The 19,096-nt window shown below is 34.4% G+C and overlaps 1 protein-coding gene across 1 annotated transcript in view; it reads right to left on the reverse strand.

The window, feature by feature from the left end:
• The window catches only part of ADAMTS19 (ADAM metallopeptidase with thrombospondin type 1 motif 19), a 236,109-nt gene that overhangs the window by 100,540 nt on the left and 116,473 nt on the right, over positions 1 to 19,096 (reverse strand). Inside the window, exons 9-10 of the mRNA XM_046668387.1 lie at positions 6,147 to 6,287; positions 4,528 to 4,678 (exon numbers count right to left, since the gene is read on the reverse strand). Coding sequence (XP_046524343.1) covers positions 4,528 to 4,678; positions 6,147 to 6,287 — 292 coding nt within the window. The remainder of the gene's footprint in view (positions 1 to 4,527; positions 4,679 to 6,146; positions 6,288 to 19,096) is intronic.

The raw sequence follows: 19,096 nt of genomic DNA on the forward strand, positions 1-19,096 counted from the left end.
AGCTGGAGCTGGCTCAGCCACAAGATGCCAGATGGCCTAGAGGCAGGACTTGCTTAGGACTCAGGAACAAGACCATCCGAGAAGTTAGCAAATTAACATAGAAGAGTGAAGTATTATTACTGGGGGCTTAAGATGCTTCGTAAGCATCTCTACAGCTATGCCTTGAAACATTTTGCAGATGTAAGTTGCTATCCTAAGGGTAAATTTATATCATTAATTAGATCAGCATGTATGTAATGTTGGAGTCTCTGGCGCTTGTATATAACTATCCGTGTACAAGTATGGAAGAGCAATGTCTAATTCAAATACCATGGACCAACTGCCATTTTCTCTAAGATTCTATGAGAAACATGTTGAAAAGTTGCTATGAATCTTCACTCCATGCAGCTTGATACTTATTTATAATTGATTGGAAATGAGATGCTCCTAAGGATGCCTGATTAACTCACGTATAAGCTGTGAAACATAAGCTATCTACTCTTATAGGTTGACTTTTATGCAGCCACTAAGTTAATCTCTAGAAGGTTATCTTCATGTTATCTTGGAATATTATATATCTTAGAATCAACTATTTATGAAAGTAAAAATTTAGAATCATTACTCCAAAATTCAATTGATTCACTTACTCATTTAACAAATATTTATTGTTTTAGGCGCTAGAGGTACAGTGATAAGAAAGACTGACGACTACTCTGATGTTATGAAGCTTGCCTTCCAGGAGATTCATTTTGTACAAAACCTAGACCACAGATTGGTAGATGTGGTGACTTCATATGTATCCATCTGAAGGTATATGTGCGTGGCTTACCAAGAAGAGCTCTTCAATCTTCCACACTAAAACTATTTCCCATTCTATTTTTAAGTTATACCTTCTGACACATTATTTGTTCAGGGATTTCCAGATAGATTCAAGTATCAGTGTACCAAACCCTGTGGGAAAATCATATCAATTGCATATTTTCAGACTTCATGTTACTCCACTTGTCTTCAGCTTTTGGAACAGCTAATCTTTTCCACTTTGAAAAATGTCTTCACTTAGCACCAGAGTCTCACTTTCTATTGGTTCTATTCCGACCAACAGATTTATTCAGAGTTTTAATTGTTGTTTTCTCTTTATCTTCCTAACCTCCAAATATTGTAGAGACCAAGTTCTCAGTCCTACAACTTTTTCTCTTCTATCTAACTCATTTCCTAATGCTATTATTTAATACCATGTCTTCAACATCACCGTCTTGTTGACGACTTCTAGATTTGTATCTATCTGAGACCAACTTACGTCTCCACATGGACATCTAATGGGTATCTTAAACTTAAAACATAACCAAAACTGCATTCCAGGGCATTTTGCTTTCTGTTTCCTGTTGCTATATTCCTCCCAAGATAAATGCATGGCTTGCTTTCTTACTTCCTTCAGATCTTTAAACAAATGTCACCTTCCCAGATCACCCTATATAAAACAGTACCATTCCCACCCTCTCATCCCTGGTTGTATTCCCTACCCTTCTTGCCTGAGATTATATTTCTCCAAAATACTTACCACCAACTGACATATTATATATGTATTTGCTTATTGTCTATTTCTTCCACTATAATGTAAGCTCCATGAAGGCGGGGTCTTTGTTTCTTGCTGTATTAGCAGCACATAGAATAGTCTCTGGAAAGTAGTTGGAATTCAATAAATATTTGTCAAATCAATGACTGAGTTTGTAAATAATCCCTTCAATAGTTCTATCTACCTACCTATCTATCTACCCACCTACCTACTTACCTATGTATCTATCTAGTTCCTACACTTTGCATGCTGTGCTAATTTGAGATTAGAATGACGATTTTCAAGGGCGGTATCAGAATACTATATTTTAGAACCACAGAAGTCCAGCCACTTAGCTCTAAGAGACTCTGAAAGATAACGTTGTCCCATTTCTTGTTCTATAGATTGTGGCTTAGAAAGAAAAAGAGCTCTGACTAAGGTTACACACTAACAAGAGGCAGAACCACTGTCAGTGCTCAGGCCTCAGGCCCTCCAGCCCGCGCTCCTGACCAAACCCCAACTCAGAGGCGCTGCTTTTCCTTGGCTGCCCACAGCAGCCCAGTCCTTCCTGGCATTGTTTTTAAAATTGTCCTTGATAAAGATTACACACAGATAGAACCAGAGAAAAAACTAATTTTAGAAATAAAAAAGTCACACATACAAAATTTGAGAGGAAAAAAACAATATCTAAAACTTCATTTTATTTGCAAAATGCCTAGTTTAAAACAGGACATCATCCTAAGATACTGAGAAACATAGATTTTAAAATCCCCATAAACACTTATACTTTCAGAGATGGAAAAAAATCTGTGCAAGTGGGTTAGTGAGAAATGACCAGATAAGTAGAGCAAATAGCCGAGAAAAACAAAATAAATCACTTAAGACATTTCTTAGTCCTAATGGCATAGGTGCTGCAGCAGATAAAATGAATTCAGTTTAAATACAGGATCTGACCTAAGGTGTTTCCCATCCAGAAGACAATATGTACAGAAGTTTGAGCTCCTTAGGAGGCAGTAGAGCACAGTGGTTATAACGTACTCTGTTCTCTGGATTTGCATCTAACGCTCCCTCTTAATAGGTGTAAGAACTTAGTTGTTCTGACTTCTACAGGCCTCAAATGATCTGTAAAATAGGGTTGAATGATAACTATGGCATACAATTTTTAAAAGAATCGAATTAGATCATAAACATAAATGATTTACATACTTTATGACATGTATTTTAGAGTTCTAAATATTGTAGAATGGTACTAGTAAAATTTAACTAACTGCAATAGGATATACATTAAAAATTATTTCTAAAAGTAATGTTTGTGAAAAGCAATCTAAAATTTACCAAAATCATGTTTGTGGTTGATCATTTGCTTAAGATTTCCTAACACTTGGGGTACTTTATAAAATATGAAAATTTTCCCTTATCAGCTCTATCAACTCTCTATACTGCGTGAACTCAAACTGTGTCCTACACAATACTACAAGGGTAAACGTAGACGGCCTACTCTGTTTTCCAAAACAATGCTAATTTCAGCATGTAAAAATGTCTACCCACAAAATCAACCCTGTGTACTTCAAAATATTCATTTTATCATGAAGTTTTAAGAAAGAAGATTGTGACCCAATTTTTGATTGGCTAAAGGCCTGCAGGTGAGAGTAGAGTGAAGAAGAAGGTTGGTAGATGAGATCACAGAGGTTTCAGGGACAGATGGTATAGAGCCGAGCTGACCACCGTCATCATTATACCTGATGCTAAGTTCCAAGAATCCAGGGCTCTGCCACATGTAAACCTTGGGAATCAGGTCACAATCACACTCCTACACGAGTTCCTTCTGAGCTCCACTATCGCCAGGTGAGTGTTACAGTCGACATATCCTTTCACACGTCACATTTAATGCAGCTACATCTCCTTCATACATTCACTAATTTTAATCTTAAATCAGTTATTCACTGAGTGCTTCCCATTTGCCAACCACTGGGCTAGATGCTGGAGAAACACTCTCTGTCCTCATGGAGCTTACACACTAATGCGGGAAATTGAGAAGAAAGTAATAAGCAAACAAGTGAACAACTCCTTTGATAAGAATCAGAAAGCAGGGAGAGCATAAAATACGTCATAATGCCATATACTCTTTTCCTTATAATGGATTTTAATTACGCTACCAGTAATTCAAAACAGCATTATCTTCAACAAAGCCAAACTCCTCTGAGGCAATCATAGAAATGCAGGTAGAGTGAAATACAGCTACCAATTCACCTTAAGCATGGTTATCAGTTTATTCCTGAAATACAAAGTGTGTGTGAGAGTGTGTACTGGAAGAGATGGGCAGATGCGGCATGGGCAGCAGGAAGAGAGAAGGAAAGAAAGAAGGAAGGGTAAATAGAGCTAAAATTCTTACATCGATAAGAAGGTCTTCAGACTTCAGACTTTCTAGACAGGTACAACTGGCCTCTCTGAGTAATCAGTGACCATTTGAATACTAACACATAGACACTGCTTAGTTTACCCTCATACGGTTATCCTTTTCCTCTAGTTTACTTAGAAATGCACTCTCTAATTTTTGTTCCTGTAGAACATATTTTTGACATTTTATTTTCAAGGTTAAAAGACATAACTCTTCCTCCACAATTACATGTTCATACATCGTTTTTATTACATTTCACCCAGTGACCTACGATTTAAGAAAGTCAGAGATTTAAAATAGAAGCACTGAACTGGCATAATGCAAATACTTCCCTGACTTCAGTGCCATTTTTGAAGTAGGAATTCTTAGGTCATTCCTTCCTGACTTTGAGTAAATGCCCACACCTATTTCTATCACTTCCAAAGTGCCAGAGGAAAAATGCAGAAACCTTCTCTTAAAAAAATCTTTCTTTCCAAGATTGGGGTGCTCTTGAGCTACCAACTTTAAAATAAAGTCATCTTGCCCTCCTCCGATCAATATTTCTAAACAATGAATGTGAAGATACACTTAAAAACTCCCACCCGGACACAATCCTTACCTGCATCTCTTGACAAAAGGAAGCCAATGGCCCAAAGAGAATCTGACATTGCTCATCGGCAGTGTATGTCATCCCTGGCAACTTGGAGGGAACCAGCACGGAATTGACACTTTGGGGATTTGTCTGTAGCAAGCAGTTACTGGCCTTTGACCTGGCAATATGCAGATATGTGTAAAATTTTGAATTTAATGTAAAAAGTTGTTATGGTTAGGTAGCATAGCAACAGGAAATATTTTTACAATATTAAAAATATGTTCTCACTTTTATTTATAAACTCTTCTACTAAATCCTCATAGAAATTATTCCATGTACAAGAATCATTTGCTTACAGTTATTTAAGATAATCCTGATAATAATGTTCAAGTTAAGAAAATTTTTTGGTTTAAAAGGTCTTTCATATGGATTAACTCTGATAACCTACCTAACACTGTGAGGTGGTTTTCTTTTACACATTTACAAGATGAAGCAGCTCAGACTCAGACAGCAACTTGCCAAAAAGTGATGTGTGAAGGTAAGAAATCAACTATATTCAGGGATTTAAAGAGTCTCTGGAAAGCATTCTTAAGTGAGTATTAACAGTACAAATATTTTCGTATTTGACATTGTAATACAACTTCCATTTATGAAGTGACATTTAATTTTATCAGAGTTCTGATTCATGTGAAGGCAACTATACAAAATCACACATGGTCCTTAGGAACTCATTAGGGCCTGGTGAAGGGCTGCTGTTGCAGTGAGGAGGTGTGTTCAAAATATTACATGCACTGATTGCTGTTCTACACTATCACGACAAGGAGCATGCACACATTTCAGAACACAGTTATGATAATGTAACAAACATCATATTTTAGCAGATTTTAATATCCATTTGATAGAAAAAAATAGGCTTGCCAATTTGAATGGTAAGGAGAAATGAATAAAATTTATCTGTGTAGTGAATTTAGCTAGCTAGGTGCTCCTCTATTTCTTACTTACGCTTTTGGATACCTTAAGCATCTCTCTCTTTCTCTCACTAACCACTTTGCATATCACCTACTGTTTCAGCTGCTCTTTCTATTACCAAAGGAATAGGTAAAGAACACGGGCTTTTAAACGAAAATTGGAACAATAATAATACTTTTCTTTTCCCAATCAGACAGAAGCTAAGTGCTAGCACTGTTGAAGGTGGAAAAAAAGTGAATCAAGGACTATTATACTGGTGAAAACTATATATTAATGAGAAAAGATTCAGAGTTTAGAAGCATCACAATGGAAAGGTGGAGATTTTGTTAAAGAGGTTCTTTGTGATAACAACAGAGGTGTTGAGTGATGAGCAATGAGAATATTTCCAGTGGGAAATTTTGAAGAGACAAATACCACAACAGATTATTTTTTATCATCATAAAAATTTTCAACCTTACAAATCATCTTGCCCATCTTTTTATTTGAAAAATGTGGAAACTAAGAAGCAGATGGGTTAAATAATGTGGATGAGTCAATAGAAGAGCCAGGATTGGAACAAGGTGCCTTGATTCCTAATCTGGTGCCCTTCTGCTCTGCCATGCCACCTTCCCTGGGTGGTAGAGGAAACAGGCACACAGAAACACTCACAATGCAACAACAGTAAGTGACCTCAGTACCTTAGAAATCTTTCCAAATCTTCCTTGCTACACCGGGACCATGAAACATCACCAAGATTTTGTCCTTTAATCCATTCACCAGACATGATATGAAGACCATCAGCACATGATGGGTGGTCATTGTCATGATTAATGCCCATGCTGATTCAGAATATAATTAAAATAAAACAATAACATTAAGCAAATATTACTTTTTAATTTCCCATAACAGCAATTAAATAACAGTTAAATACTTAAAATAATGGGAGAGAAATTAGTTTTAAAGATCAAAATAAAATTAGATTTCAGACTGATTTACTTTTTAAATTTTGTTACCCAGATTAAAGGTAAATGTTTTCATTTAGAGCCTATTTTTTAATATATTATTTAGAACATAAAGATTTTATTTAGAACATTTCCCCAATCAACCTAGAAAATAAAATGTTTGGTCATCTATATCACCACAATCTATAGATATATTTTTCACATAGTAGTACATATGAGACACACAGAAATAGTAAGTTTCTATTCAACCACACTAGATTCTTGCTCTTGCCTGGAGATGTTTTATTCATACCTTTTATCAAATCTGAAACCACATTAAACTATCATTTTCCCCTCTGTTTCATTAGACCATCTTCTTGCACTCATTATATAACACAAACCCTCCCTGGGAAACCTTCACCTAAGGGGTCATCTTCACATTTTCTAGTGAATCTTGACTCAGTTGCTTTAAGTTGGAACTCTATTATAAAAATCTGACTTATCTCCAAATGGAAATACTAGAAAAACATTAAAATCAATGCATCTAAAAACTGCTCTCGTTCTCTCTTTCAAACTTCAGTTTACTCCTGTATTCTTTTTCTCCTTTGCTCTCTTTTCTGTGTCTTTGTTAGCCACCTAGTCTGTCAAATCAAGAATCTTCAGATCGCCATTTATTCCTTCTTCTCCCAAATTATCACTCAAGCTATTTTACTTACTAAGTGTCAGGGGCAAGCCCTGCCAATTCTATTTTCTAAATATTTCTCTCAAATATCACCTCCTTTCAATTACTTTTGTTACTATTAACAAAGACTGTATTAACGAAAGACTATATTTAGTCAACAATTACTATGGCATTATGGGTTCTGCACCTCTAGTCTTTACCAACATTCTGCCTTCTTCTCCTCCTACTCTGCCCCAATGAGATCTATTTAAAACATAACTGGATTGCCATTCCTCTGCTTCCAATTACCTATATGGCAATTTCCACCTCTTTAACAAGGTACATAGCCTCTTCATCTTCTAAGTCATTTATTGCATTTTCTTTTCAGCAATACCAAATGATTTATAGTTTCTCAAACATTACAGTGTTCCTTATTGTCTTGCAATTAATAGTTATTTAGCATTTTCTATGTATCATACACCATACAAGGGGTTTTATAAGCTTGAGTTAAACAATTCTATGAGGTGGGAACTACTATAAGGCCCATTTTGCTAACGAGAAGTAACTTTCCCGAGGTTACACAGTGAGAAAGTGGAAAGTGGTGATGTTAGAACTGAGGTGGCTGGCTCTAGAAACAGGTGACTAATCATTACACATCTGACGTCTACGACTTCCATTCTCTCCTCTGCATTGTCCAAAGTGCTTGTTCTTCAATGTCTTTATCTGGATAAATTCTACTTAATCTTTAAGATTAACGTAGATTACTTCAGGAAGTTTTATTTTACTAACTGCCACCTCAGCTATGTGTACTATCTCTTTTTCCCAGCATAGCATTCTGTGAACAACACTGTTGTAATGTTTTCTACATCATATTATAGATTTTTACTTTTGGCTATCTCTGAAATGTCTTGAGGATAGGGATTTCCTCATCTCTCTAAGATCCTGGCATATTGGAATCATAATCTATAAACTATGCTTAAATGCTGAACCAAGTCATCATGCAGAATCACTTCTATTTCAGTAAAAGTTATATAATCACCTATGAATTCTCAGAATGAGGTCATCAAAATAATTGTTTGTGAGTGACAGTTAATAGTGAAGAAGCAGAAAGAGGAAAGTTTGGTTTTGTGCATTCTAAGATGATGCCAAGATAGTCAAGTGTTCCCTTTTCTCATTGTGTAATGATCTGGATAATAAATAAAATGGTCTTTCATAATAAAAAATTGTGAATAAGAAGAATATCTATACTGTATTTTAAAAACCTAATAAAAGAATTGTTACAAAAGTTGCTAAGGGAAATCACAACTAGACTACTCACATTTTCTTAAATCAAAATAAAAATTTTCAAGACTATTGAACTATATTTTCATTAAAATAAATTAAAAACTTGAATCAAAATTGTTACATTTAATATATTTTTGAGAGGAAAAATGATATCAGTTGAATAAATTAATTTATGAATAAGAGTAATGAATTAAGAGTTCACCATGTTTGCTAACATTAAAGACTATGAAAACTATGGTCTAAATAAAACTAAAAATACATTATTGAATATCATTTTTCACTTTTAGTGTTAGAAAAACTCAGCTAGATGCTGCATCATATTTCTCTTTCCTGGTTTAATTATGTCTTTAAATAGGGTCTGTATCAACACATATTAAAAGAATGATTGACAGAATAGGAAGATAAATGTTTTTCATACTTTGAAGATAGAGAGGAAAAGTAAGAAATTGATTTGAAGTGGTTACGGGCCAGTTCAGTTACTGGGGGGTAGAGTGAAAGACATTGGCATTAGAAAGAGATTTGAATTTTGTACCCTCCCATTCATGTGACCAGAGGCAAGTTGCATAATAATAAAGAAATGTGCCTCAGTTTCCTCACTGGTTAAATATATTTTCCTGACTGGTTGTGAAGATTACATGAGGATGATGTAAAATGCCTGGCACAGTGCCTGGACTATAGTAGGAACCCATAACTATTCTTTTTTATTGGGGCAGAAAATCAGAGAAATTTTATCTTAGCATTTTAATTTGTCAAAAGCACAGAGATAAACATCATTAAAGGTAATCCGCTGGATTTACTCACTTTGGTGAAAGTTGTGGACTTAAGGAAAACCAAGTAAATAATAATGGCAAGAATTTACTTTGGATGTTAAATTAAAACAGAAATTGTAAATATGGCACAATCCCACAGATTGACAAAGATGCCTAATGCACTTCTAACTGTATGGTGCTGATGCAGCCCCTGCCTGCATCACTGTCTCATCTCCACCCGGGATTCTGGCGGCAGCACACTTTGCTGGGTGACCCTCTTATATCAACAGCCACTTGCCATGTGGAACACACTCAACTCTTCCATCTGTGGTGGTGCCGTCTTTCAAATCATACACAAATGCTATTATTTTTGAAAGGCAACTGATCTTTTTCAGAAATAATAAAACTTCTTAAATAATGTGTCCATCTGAGAGAAGGAGAGGGACTGCTTCCAAGATTTAGCAATTTGGACATTTTCCCAAAGTAGCGTAATGCGATTTTCCAAATTGGGAAGATTACAACTTCTCATCCAGATGATCATTTTCCTTTTGGGATCCTGATTCTCATGTAAGAAATTAGCTACAGCCATGGAGAGATCTGATGATTCAAGCATTGTTTACCATTAGTTAAATTTTTCTAAAGCTATTTAACTTGTAACAGAAAAGATTATCATTAAATTGGGACAGGGCTTTTTTTTTTTTTTTTTTACCACACATCTGGAACTATCAGGCGACATTGCTTAGTCCTGATTGCACAGATTTGAAACAAAACATTTAATTGTGAACCTTTATCTGCTCCAGTCACTACATTAATCATTTACAATGATGATATCATTTAATCCTCACAATATCCCCATAATGTTTCTATTATCATGATTTGTATTCTACAGATGAGAAAGGCGCTGAGGTTAGTGGTGGAGCTGTGACTCAGCCCCAGGCTGTCTGATGGTCAAGCAGACAGACCTCTAAACCACCACACTGTAATGCTTCTCTTTCTAATCAAATCTCTCCATTTATGCCTACGACTTACCATTTTCTGAATAATTTTAAGTATCTCCTCTCTTTTAGCAGAAATGCACCTCTACATATATAGTCCCATAAGCAACTCACATGCATTCTCAGAATAAGACAATAGCAACACCTCTCCTCACACTGTGCAAGTGAGCTACATTTTAATAATCTCAGTTTAAATTCATTTTGACAAAGAGCCTTGGGCAAATAAACTCTCCGCTAACATTGTACATGGTTGTCAAGTCAACTGAAAAAATATTTTTATCTTATAAAACTTCTCAACTTGTTTAAAAGTCCCTGCCAGGAAGTTTTGTGATATCCTGCGGAAAGCTGGAGAAGCATTTGGATTTTGAAGATGGTCCCTTTTGATGTTTAAAGAGTTAGAGAAGAGAACATTTATGAACTCACTCGCATTTTTTGGATAATTTGGAAAGGCTCAGATTTGTAAACAGTAATACTTTAAAAGCGTAGACTTTTTTGTGCTGAATACATTAAACATTTTATCATGATATACCATTTCCTACCAAAAGTCATATATTATATGGAAAACTTACTTTAAAAAAAGAAAAAGATTATCACAATGTCTAACTGGAAGTGGATTATATTTCCACAAAATGACACTTAATTTCATACAATTCAGTGGCTACATCTAATTTGATATAACTTCACTACTGTGTGCTCATGGAAAAAAAGCCCAACATTAAGAAATACATGCTATTTTCATTACTTTTTACGTTTTAAATCATTTCAACTTGCACAAAATAATTAAATATGTACTTCTCTCCGCAAGTCAAAAGGCAATGTAAAGCAAGTCAGCAAGGAGATAAAAAAACTAGAGGTTAAAAAGAAAAGAAGAGGTACAAAAATTGAGATTCCTTTTGACTTTACTGTGCATTACAAAACAGGTTTATCTAGCAATTCAACGAACACTTGTGGAGAACCCACTATATGCTGGGTACTATAATGAGCTGGGGTCATAAAAATGAGTAAGATCTAGTTCTTACCCTCAAGGAGTTTATTATCTACTGGGGTTGGAATACTATCTCTTTCCCTCACCTAACTAATAGATGCCTGGATCCTGTTAGTTCTGTATTCCTTAAGGCTCTGCCACCCACCGCCCCCTTTCTGCCACCACTGCTATCAACCAAGACAAGTATTGATTCTCTTCACTTCTGGTTTATTGCAATGTCTGCCCATCTGACCTCTTGCCCCTTAACTCTTTGTCTTAATTAAACCATGCTTTAATTAGCTTCTTGTGAATGATCTAATGCAAAAAAAACTAGTTTTCTAGGCCAAATCTTTTAATTTTCCTTGGCAAAATATGAATAATGAACCATGTGCTTTAGAATTGTAGGGCATGGTGATGGTGGGTTACTTAAAATGCATATTCCTTGGCCCTACCCCAACAACTCAAAGAAAATATTTAGCGATAACGTCTAAGAAACTTCATTTTAACACATGTTCTAGATGATTCTTACCCACTCAAACTTTTGAGAACCAATGATCTACAGGATAAAATCCAAACTTTATCCTGTTTTTCAAACGATCTGTAAACTGACTTCAATCTAATTTATTAGAACAGTTAATTCCAGCCTACTTTTTGATACATTTCTGTCTATCAGAATGCTTTCCCCAGCTTATCTGTATTTACAAATGCAACTCGAATTTTAAGATCGTCTTCCTCTATAAAGGACACTTCAATAAATTCTAGCATATATTTCTCATGACCCTTAACCTCTATGTCCTTCAGATATATGGCACATAAGACATACTATAATTACCTTCTACTGCTGGTGAATTTTAAATAATATAAACTATCACTGCATAGAATTTAAGTGTTCAGAGAACAAGAATTGTCATATTTTCTTTTTAATTCCTTGAAATATTTAGTTCAATACCTTATTAAATAAATGTCTACAGACTTATGAACTGATATAGAATCATAGATGCAACTAAATATTCTGTAAATTTGATGGAAAATTGAAACTAATGTAGCCTCTTACTGACTTAGAGAAACCATAAGTCAGAAAAGTCTCTAGGTGAACTACTCAACGAAGGTTGCTTGCCTCACTCTAGACCATGTATTTGCCAAGATACATCAGAGAAATGCAAACAGAAAGCCAGTTCTTGTAAGGCCATTCATAGCTGGGTGATTTTTTCCTCTCTTCCACCTACTCACTATGACATCCAAACCCACATTTGGAGAGAGTCTGGTGTGGGAGTGCTGCCACATCTATATTGGCTGAAGTCCCATTATGATTATTAACTTGGACAAACTACTTATTACTTTAACTGGTATCACTATCTAAATAAAGTATCAGATACAAATGCTGTATTAGTGGTCTTACAAGAGTCTCCATATTAAGCACGCCTCCTGCCAATCCAGTAAGAATTCTGAAGGATATGAAATAACTCTTTGAATGAAGAGAGAGATGTATAGTCAGTGGAGGCTGAAAATCACCTTTTTATATTAAAGCATTCATAAAAATAATTCTAATACTACCAATTATTTTTATTATTCATTCACTCTGTATTATGGGTCAACCACTGTGCTATGCAATTAAAGCATCACCAATCTAATAATGAACATTGAAAAAAAAAATTCAAATTTTAGGGATGAAGAAAATTAGTTCAGACAGATTGACTTACCCAAAGTTCATTCAGCAAGTGGTTGACATGACAAGAATTCAAGTTCAAGTCTGTAATTCTCTAATACACCTTCTCACTCACCTGCTCACTGAGTAGTTTCTAACTTTACCCATGGCAGGTGTGCTAGAGGAAGATATTTGAGACTTTTGCTACTGGGAATTCTAACAAGTACAACGTAGGAACAGTAAAATTACATGTAGCCATTACCAATTTTAGTGGGTCAAGGGAAATTAATTAGAGAATAATTAATTTTGAACATTTTAAGGAGCAATGGACTTCTAGAGGTAGAAGTATATTTGCTTTTTGTCTATTATAGCAATCTATTATTATTTCATGTATTTCCCATTCTAACAGTCTTAGATGATAACATGTTGCCTTTATCTTCATTTCCTATTTACTTCATGCTGTTTGTCTACTCTCCCTTTAGAATGTGTCTTCTCTTTTTTACAGTAGATATACTGATGCACATCAATGCAAAATGAAAGGCAAAAATTTTATACCCTTCTAAAAAGCACTCTTCAGGCAAGCTGAAGGAGAGAAGCCAAATTTATGTTTGACAGGATGTCTTCTGGGACATATGTTAGCTTCTTATTGAATTAGAATTTTATATTAAATAGTCCTATTGCTAAAACTGCTGGATTTGGCCCTTCCGAGTCCATGGCTTCAGGACTTGCATGAAACAGTTAGACAGGCCTGCCACCAGACTTCAAAGTAGACTCAGCCTAACTGATATATAATTTAACTATTGTATTTCCACATTGTTTATTTTATATAGGAATTTAAAATGTCATCATGTATCAAAAGGAAAAGTATTTTGCCATATTTATAATTGTTAAGTCATAAAACTGCATTTTCTTTTACTCAGTCAAGCCAGCTGCATTCCTTGATCCAAACTAATTCCTCTTCTCTACTTCTGGAACTCAACTGCCTTCTACTCTGGATCTCAAGATGCCTGTCCAACAGATGAGTATTCATACAACAAATGCTTATTCATTCATACAACAAATGTTTGAGTGCCTATAATATACAATGCACTCAACTTTGTGCTGTGGGAGAAAAAACATATTAGATAGTAATCTTGTTTTCATAGAGATTGCTGTCCAGTTGAGTGTGTGTGTTTGTGTGTGTGTGTAAATTTCAGAAAAAAATCAGTATATAGTAGAAATTAAGTGACAGTGATATTTGCAATAAATAGAGCAAGGAAGTTGAAAAAGGAAATATATTTTCAGCCAGACTTTCAGGTCTAATTTCACAAAAAGATAGCATTTATCCTGGCCATTAATGGATAAGTAAAATTGGAAGAGATATAGATTAGTAAGGCTGGGAGTTGGGACAGTGAAAAAGTATTAATAAAGACCTGAAGTTTGAAAATTATGGATTGCTTGCATTCATGAAATAGAGAAGTGGATTATAAAGTCAGAAAGGTAGACTGGGACTACTCTACAAAAGTCATGAATCTAAGGCTAAGGAATTTGGAGTTCATCCATTACGTGGTAAGGGGCAATAAAGATTTCTGGACTGAAGATCAGTACCATGATTCAGACCTTGAAATCTAACTAATGTGTGAGATAGATTACAAAGATAAAATGGTGAGGCAAGGAAACCAGTGAGACAGGTATTGCAGTAGTCCAAGCCTGGGGAATAAGAGAAGAGGGAATCGACAGATGGGATAGCTATTTCAGATGAAGGAAGAATAGAATTTGGCAACTGATTATGAGAGGAATGAAGGGGAGAAAGAGTTAAAGATGTTTCAACCAAAGAACTGATAGCAATATTGATGCCAATAACAGAAATACAGATGTCTGAAGATGCAAGTTTACAACCTGGTCCTATGCTTGGTAGAATTCAGGCACAATTTCCAGCAGAGTATGTAAGCAAATGTCATTGATTTCAAAGGCTTATTAGTAACAAGGCATCTGCATTCTTGGTACTCTGGCAATAATTAAAATTTTAGCAGGTGCCCCAAATATTTATTGCCTTCAAGGAGCTAACTTTGCATATTTATTGCCTCATTAGCTGCTCAGTTCTGAAGAAACTCTTGAATTGCTAACTTGCTGGAAAAGCCATGTCTCCACGCCAAAGTTTAGTAATATATATTAGCCTTTTTCCCCTGGTTCAAAAAGTGAAACAAAACCCAAAAACACATAAGTGTTTCTGGCCATATCAAACACTGTTCTATATTTTTATAATGACATGATTTATAACTAAATTGCCCTAATTTATGTAATTTTATCAGGACTCAACATCTCTATGAAGTAGACAATCTAATTACTATATGAGATTCTTAATCAGTGAATAAATTGTATATGTTTAATACAGTTTCTTTTAACTTGTAAAAATATAGAACTCTACTAGAGTTTTTTTATTTTCTTGATCTTATCTAGTACAAGTATAAATTATGATAAACATGCTAAAGTCAAATTACAAAACTATATCATATTCTGACTTCAAGACAAATAATTTTGTCCACAACTTTATGTCCAGAGTATTATTACAGGAATATAACATATCTTAAAAGGGTACTTAGCATAATTACGAAAAGAAAGTGTTGAGCCATCAGATACTAAATGGTCATAAAATAAATACTGTTTTGTTCATGTAAAACAGTGACCATACTCGAGTCCTTGTGATTATTTTTATAGGCTACATATTTTTAAAGTAATGGGGCTAACTTTAGCAAGTCAGCAAAAGGTGAGATGTTCAACCATTCTAGTAAGCAAAGAATCACAAATACAAATGAAATTATAACTTGAAATGTGGTATACTCAAAGCTGGCAAAATGAGCTGAAACCCTATTCACAGCAGTCCTTTATTTAAATTTGGATAAGCAGTGCCACATGGCCTCCAAAAATATTGCACCACTGTCCACTCCTCTCAAAAATGTATCAGAATATCTGTTTCCACACATTCCAACATTTTTCATTCACTTACACTGTTATCAAAACATCACTTAATATCTATTTACGGAGCACATGAGAGCTGTTAGAGATACAATGTTAAATAACAGCAATAGAAACAAAAAAAACAAGACACAGACACTGTCCTCAGGAAGCACAATCTAATTAGATGTCAAATAATCATACAAATTTTGTAAACCTGCAGCTGTGAAAAAATTAAGAATGAAAATTACATAGAACCTATAAAAGAGATTTAAGAGATTTAACCTACCCATGGAGTAATTCTCTGAAGAAATGATCTGAAAGAAGAGGAGGAGAAAATAAGGGAAGAGGGCAGAAAGAATTTTCTTACCAATGGAAGCACATGGTCCTTATAGTGGGTGTGAATATGGGTTCCACTGTATAGATTTATATAACCTGAGAGGTGACAGCAGAATTGCTTGGTGATCTGAATTGGCATTCTACAAATGATGCTAAGGTTCTTTCACAGAAGCCATGGATACATCTCTATGAGCAACGTGGTATTTTTCTAACGGGGCTTTGGTCATTTTGTGGCTTCATTTGTAAGAGCTCTTTTTATATTAAGGAAAATATTATTTTGTCATATATGTTGCAAATACTTTCACTGATTGTGATTTACCGTCTAAGTATTATTCTTTTTCTTTGTGTTGATATTTAATTTTGAGTTAATTTTACGTGACTTTTCCTCAAATGTTTCTAGATTTTATATCCAGAATCAAATAGATTCCCTATTGAAAGACAAAAAAAGGAAAAAAAAGCCAACAAAACAGAAAATCTCAATGTACAGAATCATTTTGGTACCTTCTGATGTAATGTCTAAGGTAGAGAATCAGATTCATGTTACTTCTGTTACTGGATCATTCATTTCCTTCCACTGATTGTAGGTGCAGTTTTTATTATTTGCTACATTCCCACATCATTCCTTGCTTATGAATGGATTTTTTACTGTCTCTTCCATTGACTTGTCTGCTTATTCAGCGCCAGCACAAACTGCTTTATCTACTATGAAATGTATTAATATCTGACAGAGTTCACCCTCCTCCTCTGCGCCTTTTTTCTTTTTTAACAAGAAATTTCTTATGTTGATTTTTTCCATATGGACTCTATAATCAGTATGTCTAATAAAAAAAAGAAAAGGAAATTCTGTTGGCATTTTTGGGCAGATCACATTACATTTATATGTAGATAACGGTCATTTTATAATACTGACTGTTCCTAACCCAAATCAGAAAATATCTTTCCATCTACTTAAACCACTTTTATGACTCTCTGTGTGGTTAGAAATTCTTCTTTTTATAAGTCTTGTACATTCCTTTGTAAGTATATTCCTAGGTATTTTATCTTTTTTATTTAATTTTTTGCTATCTTCAATATAAATGGAATTTTTTCTTTATAATTTGCAAGTGGCTGTTGCTTATATATTGGAAAGAAAAGTCTTTTTTTTTAACAGGTCAATAAGCATTCTCTTATTGTTCTAATAGGTTTGTTAGATTATCCTGAATTTTCCAATTATACAAATAATGCTCATTTTCCCACTTTTTTCTAGTTTTACTTTCATTTTAAAATTGTAAAATATTTTCATGAAAATAAATACATGTAATATACATGTTTATATATACAATATATGTGTGTATGTCTGTATGGAGGTTACGTAGTCTAACATAACTTAGGTTTTAAGAGAAACCATCATACAAACAAGAAATCTGAACAACAATTCTAAGATCCATGTCAGACTTCTCTATCAGATGTTATTCCTCTGCCTTCAAAAAGAAGGCAGGCAAAAAACTGTGCTGTTTTAGAAATAATTTCAATCCTGAAGTCCTAAAGATACTCTCACATATTTTCTGTTAAAGTTTTATCTGTGATATATCAGTCTTTATTTTATCCAGAATTGATTTTTAGAAATGATCTGAAAAAGGTGTTCAATTTCATTTTTATACATGTAGAAAACCAACTGCACGATCATATTTTTCTGAACAGTCAACTTTCTCTCCTGATCTGCAATGACACCTTGGTCAGACATCAGGTTTTCACATAGGCACGAGCCTGTTTATGACTCTGTATTTCGTTCTTTTGGTTTAAACTGCCTACATCTGCATAAATGTAAATATGTCTTAGTTTATAGTTTCATAACAGGTCTTGATTTCTGGCAGAGCAAGATTCTCATATTATTTTCCTCCTCATTCTCTTCTGTCTTTGCCTCCACTTTCATCTCTTCTTTCTCTAAGAATGTTTTGTCTATTTTTGGCAATTTGCACCTATATATAAATTTTGGAAATACTCTGTCAAATTCCATAAAAGAAGTTGTGATGATATATTTATTGGAATTTTCATGAACCTTTACATCCATTTACAGCAGAACTGACATTATAAGATATTGCATTTATCCACAAACATGGTATATTTTCATTGTTAAAGGTGTAATTTAATAAATTTTAATAAGGGTAAATGTTTTACTATCTTTTGCTAAATTTATTCCTAAGTACTTTGTGTTTTCTATTGCTACAGTAAATAGTATCCTTTCTTTTTTTTTTTTTTAAAGATTTTATTTTTTTTCCTTTTTCTCCCCAAAGCCCCCTGGTACATAGGTGTATATTCTTTGTTGTGGGTCCTTCTAGTTGTGGCATGCAGGACGCCACCTCAGCGTGGCCCAACGAGCAGTGCCATGTCCGCGCCCAGGACTCGAACCAACGAAACACTGGGCCGCCTGCAGCGGAGCGCGCGAACTTAACCACTCGGCCACGGGGCCAGCCCCAATAGTATCCTTTCTTAATGATATTTTGCATTTTTGTGTGGACAGCTGATTTTTGTATATTTATTTTATATCCAATTACCTTACTAAACTCTATTTCATACTTCACTTTTACATTATGTCACGTTTTTATGTAGGCAATCATATCATATTAGAAATTGAAAGAGCTTTTTCTTCCATTCTCATTCTTGCACTTTTTATTTATTTTTCTGCCATGCTGTACTTGCTTGTAGTCCCAGTACACAAACAGAAGCAGATATAGTAAGATCTTTGTTACTTTCCTAACTTTGTAGAGGATGTTTCTAGTATTTCACCATTAAGAATGACTTTTCCCATTGTTTCTGGTAAATATAGAGGAGTAAATTTTATTTTATTGGATTTTTTTCTGGTTTTATTGAGATACTGCAGTTTTTACCATTAATCTCTTAATGTGGAGATTAAGATTTTTAAAAAAATAAACTACCTTTGCTATCCTGATATAAAGCCAACTTTATTCTGTTGTATTACCTTTGTTTATACACTGCTTTTTAAAAAAATGTTTCTTTGTCATTTCTGCATAATTCTCAGATAAGAAAGGACTGTAATCTTCCTCCTCATAATTGTCCTTTTTTGATTTTTTATATTACATTAATACTAGCTTCAAATAATAAGTTGGAGGGTGTTCCCTCATTTTCTAGAAAAATT

Source organism: Equus quagga, chromosome 7, assembly GCF_021613505.1.
Source record: "Equus quagga isolate Etosha38 chromosome 7, UCLA_HA_Equagga_1.0, whole genome shotgun sequence".
NCBI classification, from domain to species: domain Eukaryota; kingdom Metazoa; phylum Chordata; class Mammalia; order Perissodactyla; family Equidae; genus Equus; species Equus quagga.